This window comes from Photinus pyralis, unplaced genomic scaffold (assembly GCF_008802855.1).
Source record: "Photinus pyralis isolate 1611_PpyrPB1 unplaced genomic scaffold, Ppyr1.3 Ppyr1.4_LG10, whole genome shotgun sequence".
Lineage (NCBI taxonomy): Eukaryota > Metazoa > Arthropoda > Insecta > Coleoptera > Lampyridae > Photinus > Photinus pyralis.
Genome location: NW_022170250.1, coordinates 10,446,056 through 10,458,617, shown reverse-complemented (window position 1 = coordinate 10,458,617; position 12,562 = coordinate 10,446,056). Strand labels below are relative to the sequence as shown.

At 38.5% G+C, this 12,562-nt stretch overlaps 1 protein-coding gene across 1 annotated transcript; it reads right to left on the bottom strand.

Moving 5' to 3' along the window:
- Positions 1-10,668: 10,668 nt before the first annotated feature.
- Positions 10,669-11,304, bottom strand: LOC116160879. Its single transcript, XM_031474025.1, has 3 exons — positions 11,257-11,304; positions 10,826-11,207; positions 10,669-10,779 (listed from the first exon to the last, which is right to left on the bottom strand). Exons 1-3 carry the CDS (start codon positions 11,299-11,301, stop codon positions 10,679-10,681), a joined length of 528 nt encoding a protein of 175 aa, XP_031329885.1. The 5' UTR covers positions 11,302-11,304; the 3' UTR covers positions 10,669-10,678.
- Positions 11,305-12,562: the final 1,258 nt, after the last annotated feature.

The following is a 12,562-nucleotide window of genomic DNA, read 5'->3' as shown; positions in this document are numbered from 1 at the left end:
GATTTTTGTGCGTGTTATATCATCAAGATTCCAGTGGAAGGTCCTAAAGGTACGTTTTTTAAATACCTTTTTTGGGTGTACTTGTCGCCACACAATTTAAAAATAAGCGTAATTAATCTACATTTTGATTACAAATCAAGTTGGGCCAAATTTATGTACCAAAACCATTGGACAATAGTCTCAAAAATGGTACAAAGTAGGCGGATCAAAGACTACGTGGAACAAAAAATTGTTCAAACTGACTACTTTTTTAAGTTTTGGGTTAAAGCAAGCAATCAGCGTACATTATTTGTCCAAATTAATGTTTTCCAGTTTTGGGAATACCTCTGTCGGGTGTTCTACGGATGAGAAAACCAAAACGCGAATTGGGATAGTGATAGGGCATCTACATTAGACGATTTTAAACGATGATTCGCTGGTATTTTTCTGAAATGTGGGAATGTAATTATTTTATTCAAATTTGGGACGGGTTTTTAAACTATCTGCACCTGTGCACCTTTTACGAAGATAAGGCGAGCGTGTTTTCCAAAACGCAGTTAAATTAATCACTTTATTTGTGTCGTCGGCCGTGAATAGTGTCGTTCGCGCATAAGTTATCGTAATATTTCGTCGCGTTTTGGATTTTTTTGTGTTGTATCATCAAGATTTGAGTGGAAGGAACCGGTGCATCACAGCGAAAGAACCTACTAATGGTATGTCTTTTAAATACCATTTTTGGGTATACTTGTCGCCAATTTCATTTTATTTATGAATAAATCTGGGTCAAAACGAGGGTCAAAATTACGTAGCAATTGAGTGATAGTGATCAGGTAAGAAAGAATCATTGGAACTCTCAGGTTGTCAGTAAAGTCAAAACAAATTTGATTAGCGTTTTGTTTGAAATCGAAGGGAGCATCTTTGTAAAGTTTTCTGGGGCGCATGTTTTACAAGGTTTTACGTAATTTAGGCAGCATTTCAAGCCCAAAATATCAAGTTAAGTATGCACCAGATTTAATCAAAAATTGACACTACTGCGTCATTCATCAAATTATAATTAAAGGAAAAAATGTGCGATCACTTTCTTCTTTAACAGAAATACATCGCATGGTAATATCAATTTAGAACCACAGTCTCAAAAATCAAACGCTACAACAAATGTCGTCGCTTCTCTAAGGGTTCAAATGCTCCTGAATAATTTACTTGCTTGGGAATCGCTGTTGCGAATACCCTTGTTGTACTCATATTTTCGCGTCGAATGATGATAACTCATTTTCGCTTCCTTCGGCTTCTCACATGTAGTATCTATCTATTTAAAGTTTAATTCCTTTAAGCAGTCATCATCATTATTAGTTTTATTGGGTCGCTACGTACTGGTGCAAAAATTAAGTACCTACGTTAAAAGAATTGGGTGGAAAGGGGTTCAAAGTAAATTTTTTTCTTTTTTTGTCGCCCCTTAAAGTCTCAAAACAGAAGGATGAAATTAACTGATTTGGCTAGGTCTTGGCGTCCCTATACCTTTTTTGATTTTGCAGAATTTTTTGAAAAATTAAAAAAAAACTCCCTTTCGAGTTACGCAGGCGGACCTCTTGCGATCACTTTTTGACGAGGCGAGCATATTTTACAGTACAACCCTTGGGAAATAACAAGACGCTAGTTTTGCGATCTACTTTCCCACTTTTTTAATGTAATTTTCACACTCTGTATAATTAACATATCGGCGACCGATACCGATACCGACATTTGCCGACAAACATTTATTCTCATATTTCAAAAATAAAACTAGATGAAAGAAAAGTTTATTCACGTCAGCGAATGACGATGGCACATTCTGTCCTGATAGGAAAAACATTATACATAAGAAAACTGGGAAACCGTTTTCAGATTACCCAACCAAAAATTCGATTCTGGCTTCATCTTTCTCAAATAGCAACGTAAATTCAAAAAATAAATCTCTCATTAATTTTTAGGGTAACACAACGAAGTTGAGCTAACGCTTATGTGGTCAATTTTCCCGTTACCCACGAGTGGGTAGGAAAAATCTAAAGATCTAATATAAATTTCGATTATACCTCGTTTTTTTCCAAAAATCGACTGCACCAAAATTTGTCTTGAAACACTTTTTCTTATTAATTTTGGTGCGTAGAATCCAAAACAATTCGTACTTTTTCGATTAGACTTCTCAATCAAAAGTTATAGACTAGAAACCAATTTCGACAGAAAAGTCAAAGGGCTGTAACTTTTGAAGTAGTAGCCCAATCTTCAAACTGTTTGAAATTATGGATTCTACAGGCCACATTCTATAAGAAAAAGTTTTTTTCCGGTCGTTCTGAGACAATTTTTTTTGGGGCCTCAAAAAAAGGCAGTATACAACCTTCCTTTTTTTCCTCGGATTATACACAACTAACATCCATCCCTTAGCTAATTTTTGGAAAAGTGAATATGGTAACCGTACAATTTAAAAAAATGGTTCTACTCGTTTTTTTTTAAATATCGAAGATACTCAAGATTGTATTTCACATTAGATTGCGTTTTTGTCTATTTATTATTTTGCACGTTCTTTTGGTGGCACTTTGTGCTTCTTGAAATTAAACATATAAAACCTATTGCACAAATTCTGAATTCAGTGCTATTAAACATAGATAAATGTCCCGTTTGAAAAATTACAGCTCGAAAACCGTGCAATATTTCAAAAAAATAGACAATTTGTTTATTATAAAATGCGACTAGACAAAACTTCTATTCCGTGTGTGTTTTCTATATAAAAAAATTACAGGGAAATATCTTTCAAAAGACGAATTAAACCATTTTTTTAATTGCACGACCGCCACGTTATGTGAGCTCAAAACCGCTTCCCAATATTTCTGCGGATAAGGGATTTTCCTATTTGGACAACGAAATTGGGACACCCTGTAAAGTATATCTTGTCCGCAATCATGAGACAGCGTTACCAACACAATATGTTTGGCCGTTTTCCTTGATTTTTTTTAATCTTAGAAATTTTTCTTCCGGATAATTCAAAGAGAATAAATCACACCAAAAATTTAGGAAAATAAACGTGCTTCTGTGACTGTGACCTATATTCTACGAGTCTTGTTATTTAACCCCCCCCGTATTATCACCAGACAAGTAATATTCAGATTACCTGTCCATTTAATAGTGTTAAACGATGGAAAACCTTCTAGATATAAGACGTTTCCTTGCTTCTAAGTTGTAAACACCGCCTGTTTTCCGCTACTTGCTCTATCTGAATGCGTTACTTCCTCCATATCCTGATCATTACGAATTAGCTAGCTTTTTACTGCAAAGCAGCTATTATGCAGTACATTTTTTTCCTTTGAAAACTTCTTAAACATTTGTAATCCTTTTGCGTTGTTAATTGAAGTTTTACAACCTGGAGTAGTAAATTGGTAAAATCCAAGCGTACGTGCAATAGGTGCGTTTATACTATGACTTCCACCTTGAATCGTTTCGATCCATTTTACGAAATCTCGAAAAAGAAAGGGAAAACCATGGTCTATCGCGCGCTGTAAGCATTGGGACGTGAATGAGGACGTACACGTGCTAACTTTACTACAATTTAGTGCGACCCAAAGAAAACCCTTCTTATTTTCTCGAAAGTAAAAGATATTAGAAACCCGACCATAAATTTGTAAAACAACTAACTTACTAACGTTTGACTTAGAATAAAATTTTTTCAGCGGGTAAACAGGTGTTTTTCCCCTAGTACTTGCCCTTGCGGGCAACACCTGCGAAATCCAAATTAAATTTCGTCGTAGGTAGGTGCCTACTTATTTATGTACATACATTCACAACCCAAGCGTAATTACAACGGTTCTTGTTGTTTTTCGACGTGCCAGCTTCCTTTAATTTGAAAAAGCTAACCTCGTCGCCGAAGGATCAATATTTCGTTTTGTAATTTATTCGGAAAAGATGTTTAAATTGATTATATTAGAACCGGACACCGTGAAGAGGAATTTTCCAGTTCTGTGCGTAAGAATAGAAGGGCCCCGCTGTAACACGCCTGTCACTCGGCTTGGCTTTATTGTCGCCAACGTTGTTAAAGAACTTTCCACCCCTCGGTGAATCGCTGCATGCAACTGGGGTCTTATGACTTTTTCGTATTACTACGTGCCCTATAATTTCGCAATTTTAATAAAATCATAATTACTTCTAAGGTTTAATTACACCACACTACTATTACACTAAACTAACTAAACTATAAAGCGTTCTGAAACCTTTGAAACTCCAAAACTATGACATTTTGGTGCTCTCTCGTTCCCGATCTCTTAAAAAATGCTTTCAAACACTCTCTAATCTTTTAAAACTACTTAATGCCCGTTAACCCTGAATATATGTGAAACCCTCTCAAAACACTTTAAAACTCTCCGAAATTCTTTGAATCCTCAGACTTTATAAAACCACCCGAAACTTCCTCAACTTTTTGGTTTTTCCGAAACTCGGGTCCGTTAACTTGGCCCCCCCCCCCCACTGAGAGATTTGATAGTCGTATTATTTTGAAATGAATGCGCTCGTTATGCGCTCATATGGGCCACCGATAATAACTCTTGTGCCATTATCGTTTTTTAGAAATCCGAAAAAACATTGGGGGGGGGGGCAAGTGAACGTAACCCCCCCCTGTACGTATTTTGTCCCTTGTAACTAGGTCACCTGATACATTTGGTTTTGCGCTCAATTGCGCCACTTGAATTAAAGCTAGCGCCATTACGGTTAAGCCATAAAAAATTTTTAAAAAGTGGAGGGTCTAACTTAGCGTTTTCAAAAGTTATTTCCGGAAGTGCGTCCATTTTGAAAATATTTTACATCGATTCGGCCTTCGGAGTAACTCCTAAATACAAATTTTTAAAAACCTACCTATTTTACTTTCCCAGAATCGTTTAACTAAAGCTCCCAAAAAAAACACCCTGTATAGTGTTTCTGAAACACTATAATGGCGCCAAGATTTTTGTTTACGGCGCATTTTAGCGCATGATGAAAGGTACGATGTAGTAGAAAAAACATGTTAAAAAACGTAACTTTTGAAAACGTTAAGTTAGCCCCCCCCCCACTTTTTAAAAATTTTTTATGGCTTAACCGTAATGGCGCTAGCTTTAATTCATGTGGCGCAATTGAGCTCATAACCAGATGTATCAAGTGGCACAAATACCGGTAGCAAAATGCGTTATGGGGGATTCCGTTCACTTGCCCCCCCCCCCAAATATATTTAAGGATAACCAAAAAACAATAATGGCGCAAAGATATCTTTTTACGGCGCATTTCAGCGCATACCTGAGAGTACAATTTCGTATGAAAAGATGTTAAAAAAAAGTAACTTTTAAAAACGTTAAGTTGCCCCCCCCCCACTTTTTGAAAATTTGTCACGGCTTAACCGTAATGGCGCTAGCTTTAATTCAAGTGGCGCAATTGAGCGCATAACCAAATGTATCAGGTGACCTAGTTACAAGGGACAAAATACGTACTGGGGGGGGCTACGTTCACTTGGCCCCCCCCCAAATGTTTTTTCGGATTTCTAAAAAACGATAATGGCGCAAGAGTTATTATCGGTGGCACATATGAGCGCATAACGAGCGCATTCATTTCAAAATAATACGACTATCAAATCTCTCAGTGGGGGGGGGGGGCCAAGTTAACGGACCCCCGAAACTCTGTACTCTTGAAAACTTCAATAGATTTCGCAAAAAATGACTGGAATGCTTCGAAACCCTCTCCTCAACGTCGGAATTGCACGAGATCCTGACCCTGAGACAGTCTTAATTTTAAACTAATATAATTATGCAAGTGAAGCTCCTCTTAAACTAATTTTTTGAAAATCTTCCTTTCTTAAAAATTATCTGAATCACTGCTTTTACGATCTTGAAATGTCTAAATCTAGAAGTTTTCGAAAGCCTTTGTAGAGGTACTTCCGAAATTGCAAGAATCCTTTCTGAAGCCCTTTGAAACCTTTTTAATTCTTTCTGAAAACTTTGAAACCCTTTAAAGCTATTGAATATTTGAAAATGTTTTAAAATGTCCAACACTGCATGAGACCTCGGAAGCACTTTAAAATCTTCCAACTTCAGGACACCCTTTTTGATCTTTTCCAGACTGTTGTAGAAAATATTTCCTAGAAAAGGGGGCGTATTTCCCAAAATTAAGGAGGAAATCTTCCCATAAACGAACTAACTAACTTGGCCTACATCTTTCCCAATCGCAGAAAAGACGGCTAAAGTGTTGGTGTGTGAATAATCCTCAGATTTTTCACACTAGCCAATGGAAACAACTCTTCAATGTCACTTGCAAAATAAATCCTAACCAACTGAAATCTGGTAATCCGACACATTTATTCGAAAAAGATGCAATGGCGTCTCCTACCTAAAAAAGAATATATTATATTTGCTTTACGTGATGTTCCAACCACCAACTTCATCAGATTGGCGCTGTGTTTGGAGGCGAAAATACATGACGTATCCTAGTCACAACACCCCATCTTCTGGTGTGTTAATATTATCATATTTGAATTTGATGACGTATTTAGGACCGCCGTAACCAATTATATGTATCATACCTCACTTACATTCGTGCTCTTTATATGCAAATCGAAAATTCGCACTTCGAAGTGCGATTCTCGCACCGCGATTACAAATTTCCCATTTTGTAGTCATAACTCGTACGTGTCACGCGTGAGGAGCATGCCCCTTTCCCAGGATACGTACAATCTCTCATGCTTCTAAAAATAAGAATGCGACTTGGGGTTGAACTGAATTGAAAATACAGGGATGTAGATTCGGAATGAATATATATGGCGTAGATATATCTTATTTCCTGCAACGTGGCAATTGAACACGCACAAGCGGGATAAAGCGGTATTTTTTAAAAACGCGTAACACGTCGTCTTTGCAAAGTACGCGGACATTTATATATAATTCCGATACGTATTGATTTTTTATCAGAAAAAATGTAATATAGAACGTCACCCGTTTCTTATAAAATAGTTGAGCAACCCCGGAACGGCATTCCTTGCGTCGTTTACCAAACTACCACTATTTAATGGAATTCTAACACAGAGAAGCTAATAATAGTAGTCGTGCCGAAATGCATATAAATTGCGGTACACGAATTTCAACTACAATAAAATCTATACGGCATACACGTGCACAGCATTTGGAATTTTTTCGACCTTTTGTCCATTACATCTGACTAGCTGTCGTGAGAGAATGTGAACTTAATATTTTATAATCTGGAATTAATTCTAGTTAGGCATCAAAACAGATTACACTAATACCAAACAGCCCTCCACTAACCCTAATGAAACATCCCTGACACCCTTGTCAACATTGAGGTGCTGATTAATTATGAAACCTTAAGACAAGTAAAATGTGTTCTCTGTATCTTCCTCGGGAGAAAATTGAGTTATAGCAGGTTTTTAGTTTTAATTGAAATTTTACTTGTTAATGTTAATTACTTGTCTCAAGGCAGTTTTGAAACTATCCAAGCCGTATTTACTGCAGATTTTTTTCTCCGCTCTCGAGACCATTAAATGCGCGAAATTTTGTATTCCATTTTCGCACAACCGATAGTTTAGGTCTGCGTTTTGGGCGTTAGGAGGCACAAAACTATTTTATAATTATTATTTATGCACCAATTTCGTTTTAAACTCATTAGGGCGTTATTTATATGACAAGGATTTATTCACTAATTGGAAAAATGTCTAAACGCGTTAGTTTGAAGACCGAGAATTAAATTTCGTGTCAGTCTAATGAGGGAAAACCAGGGTTACAGCCCTTTGAATTTTCTTTCTGCCTTTTCTTGAGGCCCCAAAAAAAATTGTCTCAGATCGACCGGAAAAAATATTTTGTTATGGAATAAGGCCTGTAGATTCCATAATTTCAAACAGTTCCAAGATTGGGCTACTAAATCAAAAGTTACAGCCCTTTGAATTTTCTTTCGAAATTGGTTTTTAGTCCATAACTTTTGATTGAGAAGTCTAATCGAAAAAGTACGAATCGATTTGGATTGTACGCACCAAAATTAATAAGAAAAAGTGTTTTCCCGAGAAATTTTGGTGTAGTCGATTTTTGGTAAAAAAGGAAGGTTATACACTGCCTTTTCTTGAGGCCCCAAAAAGAAATTGTCTCAGATCGACCGGAAAAAATATTTTCTTATAGAATAAGGCCTGTAGATTCCATAATTTCAAACAGTTCCAAGATTGGGCTACTAGATCAAAAGTTACAGCCCTTTGAATTTTCTTTCGAAATTGGTTTCTAGTCTATAACTTTTGATTGAGAAGTCTGATCGAAAAAGTACGAATTGTTTTGGATTCTACGCACCAAAATTAATAAGAAAAAGTGTTTTCCCGAGAAATTTTGGTGCAGTCGATTTTTGGTAAAAAAGGAAGGTTATACACTGCCTTTTTTTGAGGCCCTAAAAAAAATTGTCTCAGATCGACCCGGAAAAAAATTTTTCTTATAGAATGTGGCCTGTAGAATCCATAATTTCAAACAGTTCCAAGATTGGGCTACTAGTTCAAAAGTTACAGCCCTTTGAATTTTCTTTCGAAATTGGTTTCTAGTCCATAACTTTTGATTGAGAAGTCCGATCGAAAAAGTACGATTTGTTTTGGATTCTACGCACCAAAATTAATAAGACAAAGTGTTTTCCCGAGAAATTTTGGTGCAGTCGATTTTTGGTAAAAAGGGAAGGTTATACACTGCCTTTTTTTGAGCCCCTAAAAAAATATTGTTTCAGATCGACCCCGAAAAAAATTGTCGTATGGAATGTGGCCTGTAGAATCCATAATTTCAAACAGTTCCAAGATTGGGCTACCATTTCAAAAGTTACAGCCCTTTGAATTTTCTTTCGAAATTGGTTTCTAGTCCATAACTTTTGATTGAGAAGTCCGATCGAAAAAGTACGAATTGTTTTGGATTCTACGCACCAAAATTTCGAAGAAAAAGTGTTTTCCCGAGAAATTTTGGTGCAGTCGATTTTTGGTAAAAAAGGAAGCTTATACACTGCCTTTTTTTGAGCCCCGAAAAAAAAATGATGAAACAAAACTTCTAGACTTCATAAGAAAGCAAGCCCTTTTCAAAACCTCCGCATGCGGGAAACAGTACCTTAAGAAAGCAGGACCCCGGAAGCTCAAAACCTCACCTTAATCAATTGAAGACTTGATTTAAGGTGCTTTTGAATAATGCTTTGGTGCGTTCGCTTAATCTCTAGCAGAGCCTTTCGAAGGGTTCCTCGATGAATCTCTAGCGCAATTTATCAATTGTTATCGAATTTCTAGGAAAATCCTTTAAGAAGCTGTATATTAAGAAAGGTTTTTAATCTCTCGCTTTGACAGAATTCCTGAAGAGTTATCTCGAAAAACCTTCTGAAGAATCTCTGAAGAATATCCTGCAGTTTCTTCGTTGCAGTCGGATATGGTAGAAAATCACATGGCCAAGGTTCTTTAGAAGCACCTGTTCGTCCCAAAAGGCGCCACCACGTTCAGGGGTTGAAGGTACTCGGGCTAGATAGTAAGAATATCGTGCGAGAGCAACTATTCCCAACCTCCCACAATTATGGGAGACTACAAGCTGCGCACGTAAAGGACTGCCTTTCTATATTTCGCAAGTTTGCCGTGTGGGTCCCGGAGGATCCTAACGACGTGGTGGCGGCCAAGCGGCTCTTGGACGTGCAGAATTTCTGGGCAAAGGTAGCTGGTGTCTCTTCCACACAGCCATGAAGAGTCTCCTCCAGGTTCTATTTGAGAAACTCTTCCTAGATAGGATCTTCTTAATGAGGTTTTTTAAAAAAAAACCCTTGCCAACCCTGAGTTGGTCAAGGAGAATCCACTCAAACCTTGGAAGATTCTATAGGAGGTCTTTCAAAACCAAACAATTTTTTCATGTTCCTCAATAGACCTTGTTCCGAAGGTTTCTTGAGGCACCTTTACCTGAGACAAGTACAATTTTAAAGGTCCTTCAACCGTGAAATCCGTTTTCGTTTCATTTACGGATATTGGAAATGGTTATAGAAGACTATATGTCTTCAAGAGACTCGGGAATATTTTAGGGAATTCACTGACACATTTTATTGGTAAACAAATTCATTGCGAAGGACTTTTTTGAATGACTCAAAAAAACCTTACTATTAATTGCTGCACGAGGTCTCTCAGGACATTTTGAGGATATTCGTCGAAAGAATTCTGACAGCAACTCCTTCAATACCCACGAAGTTTTTATTTTGATCAATGTCGAGCTTTTTGAACGAGCCACCCTTACCGATTCTTAAATCTACATCCCTATAAGATGGTCGACAGTCCCGAAGATCTTCATTTGAAACAAAACCCTCTTCTTCCACAAAAATCCGCATACGCACTGTACAATTTGCGCATGTTTCCTAAAACTGGAATGATCTACGGTGGATAATGGAAAGCGATCCTCACCGTGCACCACCTTGGTGTTAGTTCCACTCTCAAGACCTCAACACCTCCACACATCAAGGTTTATCAACCTCTAGATCTAAGAGATCTTGAGGCTTCGAGACCCTGACGCTTCAAGGCTCACTGTGAGCTCTTACACCAAGACCTCCAAGACTCGCAAACTCCCAGACCTCAGGGGCGTTAACACAACCAACCAACCACTGCCATTGGGCGGACGAAGACAAAAAGGCTAATAATTGTGGATTAAACAGAATTCTTTATTACTTTCGCACCAGGTTATTGAAGAATGGCTTCGACTTCAGCCTTCAAACGGTTGCCAGCTGTCGAGATGTACTTGTAGAAGTTCATCACAAGACTCGCCATTTGCTGCTGGGCATCTGCGGAGAGAAATTAGCGAAACTCGCCGTAATCATGGCGCCCTACCTTCGAGACTGGTCTGTATGGATTTCTGCAGCGCCTGCGCTTCGGTGCAGATGCTGTTCGCCTGCTGCTCAATGTTCGCGAACGACTTCTTCGCCGATTCCGTTATGACTCCGCCCATCAGCGCGCTGACCTGGTCGACGAAGTTGGCGAGCTGCAGCGTGATGTCCCTCTCCACGTTCCCGATGATCTCCTGCGAGTTGATGGTCTTCGTGAACTTCTCGACGTTCCTCGCTATGTCCTCGGAGAGAAAGATCACCGACTTCGAGACGTCCCTCCCGTTCGGCAGCATCTTCTTGAGGGAGTTCTGCAAGCCCTCCATTTTCGTGAGGAGGTCGTCGAGTGGTTTCGGATCGGGCGCGTTGGCGGACGGCTTCGACCGGACCTATACGAACAGCGAGCTTAGTAAAACACGCCGAAGACTGATCACTCACCTGGACTGCGGCAAGGGCTAGTATGCAGAATACGATTGATCTCATTGTTTCAGTTGTGGACTGATTGTTTATGGTGTTACGTTCGGTATTTATATCTCTTACCTATGCAAAGGTCGCAATGGAGAAAGTCGCAATTATGATGTTGACTAAGTCTAAATTTGCTCGGCGATATCGCTAATTAGCCAAACAGCTAATTTAAGTACAACAATACTATCGTCCTGTAGGTAAACGATCTGATGGAGATTACATCTTCTTTAGGAGCTTGTTTTTTCAGGGCTCTAAAGATACGATGGAAGTTTCTAAAATACCTTCCTGGAGGCTTTTGAACATGTAGGAACCCTAGAAAATCAACCAAAGCTGCAAGAATCTCTTCCAAATTTATTTAGCACCCTCTCAGGGTCCTGAGGCACTTAATATACTACAGTTTTTGAAGCGCTTTCTTTAGCTATCAGACCTTTACTACAGTTTGATAGGCACACTAGATGGTTTTGGACCTTTTTAAGGGCTTTACAAAGTTTCTGGACTATTAAGTAACCGGAAAAGTTCTGGAGTGAATAATGCAAACTGATGGAAAAAGGCCAATGGTGCCTGCCCCCTTTCTTTTGTAACTAGGTTTGAAGCCCGCTCCTCTCAATCAAGGATGAGACCCTGTTTAGCACAGATCTCTTCACCCTCCCCGGTTCCAGATACCTGTCGCCAATGATTAGGTTAAAGTGAGCGAGGTTAGATTAGAGTGCTAGTTAGGTACCTGTATCAGGAGAATATAATATGCGAGGAGGTGATTGAAGGTTAGGTTACGTTAAAGAAGTATAGATTAGCTTAGGGGTCTTAACTTTTTACAAATCTTTTATCAGGAGAATATAATATTGTAGGAGGTGGTTCAAGGTGATACAACGAATCCCTAACCTCACTAATGCTCTGTTCGCAATATACGAGCTAAATTTCCATAAGGGTATGCCACAATAAACAAGAATTTTAAATGAGCATTCGTATTATGGACATTGCAGGGTTAAGCTGCTCGGGACGGACACTCACCTAACCTAACTAGTACCTTAACCTAACTTTCAATCACCTCCTCGCACATTCTATTCTCTTGATCCAAGGTTTCTCACCTAACCTAACCACCACTCTAACCTAACCTCACTAATTCTTAAACCTAACCTTCAATCACCTCTTCGCACATTATATTCTCCTGATACAAGATTTGTACAAATTTTAGACGCCTAAAATAACCTGACCTAACCTAACTAACACTCTAACCTAACCTCACAAGTACTTTAACCCATCCTTCAATCACCTCCTCGCA

What these genes read in the sequence shown, in the direction of transcription:
- LOC116160879 (XM_031474025.1), bottom strand. Translation starts at nt 11,301, where the DNA reads ATGAGATCAATCGTATTCTGCATACTAGCCCTTGCCGCAGTCCAG. An exon ending in TAGCCCTTGCCGCAGTCCAG is followed by an intron (nt 11,208 to 11,256) that starts GTGAGTGATCAG and finishes CTGTTCGTATAG; the next exon opens with GTCCGGTCGAAGCCGTCCGC. An exon ending in CATACAGACCAGTCTCGAAG is followed by an intron (nt 10,780 to 10,825) that starts GTAGGGCGCCAT and finishes TTCTCTCCGCAG; the next exon opens with ATGCCCAGCAGCAAATGGCG.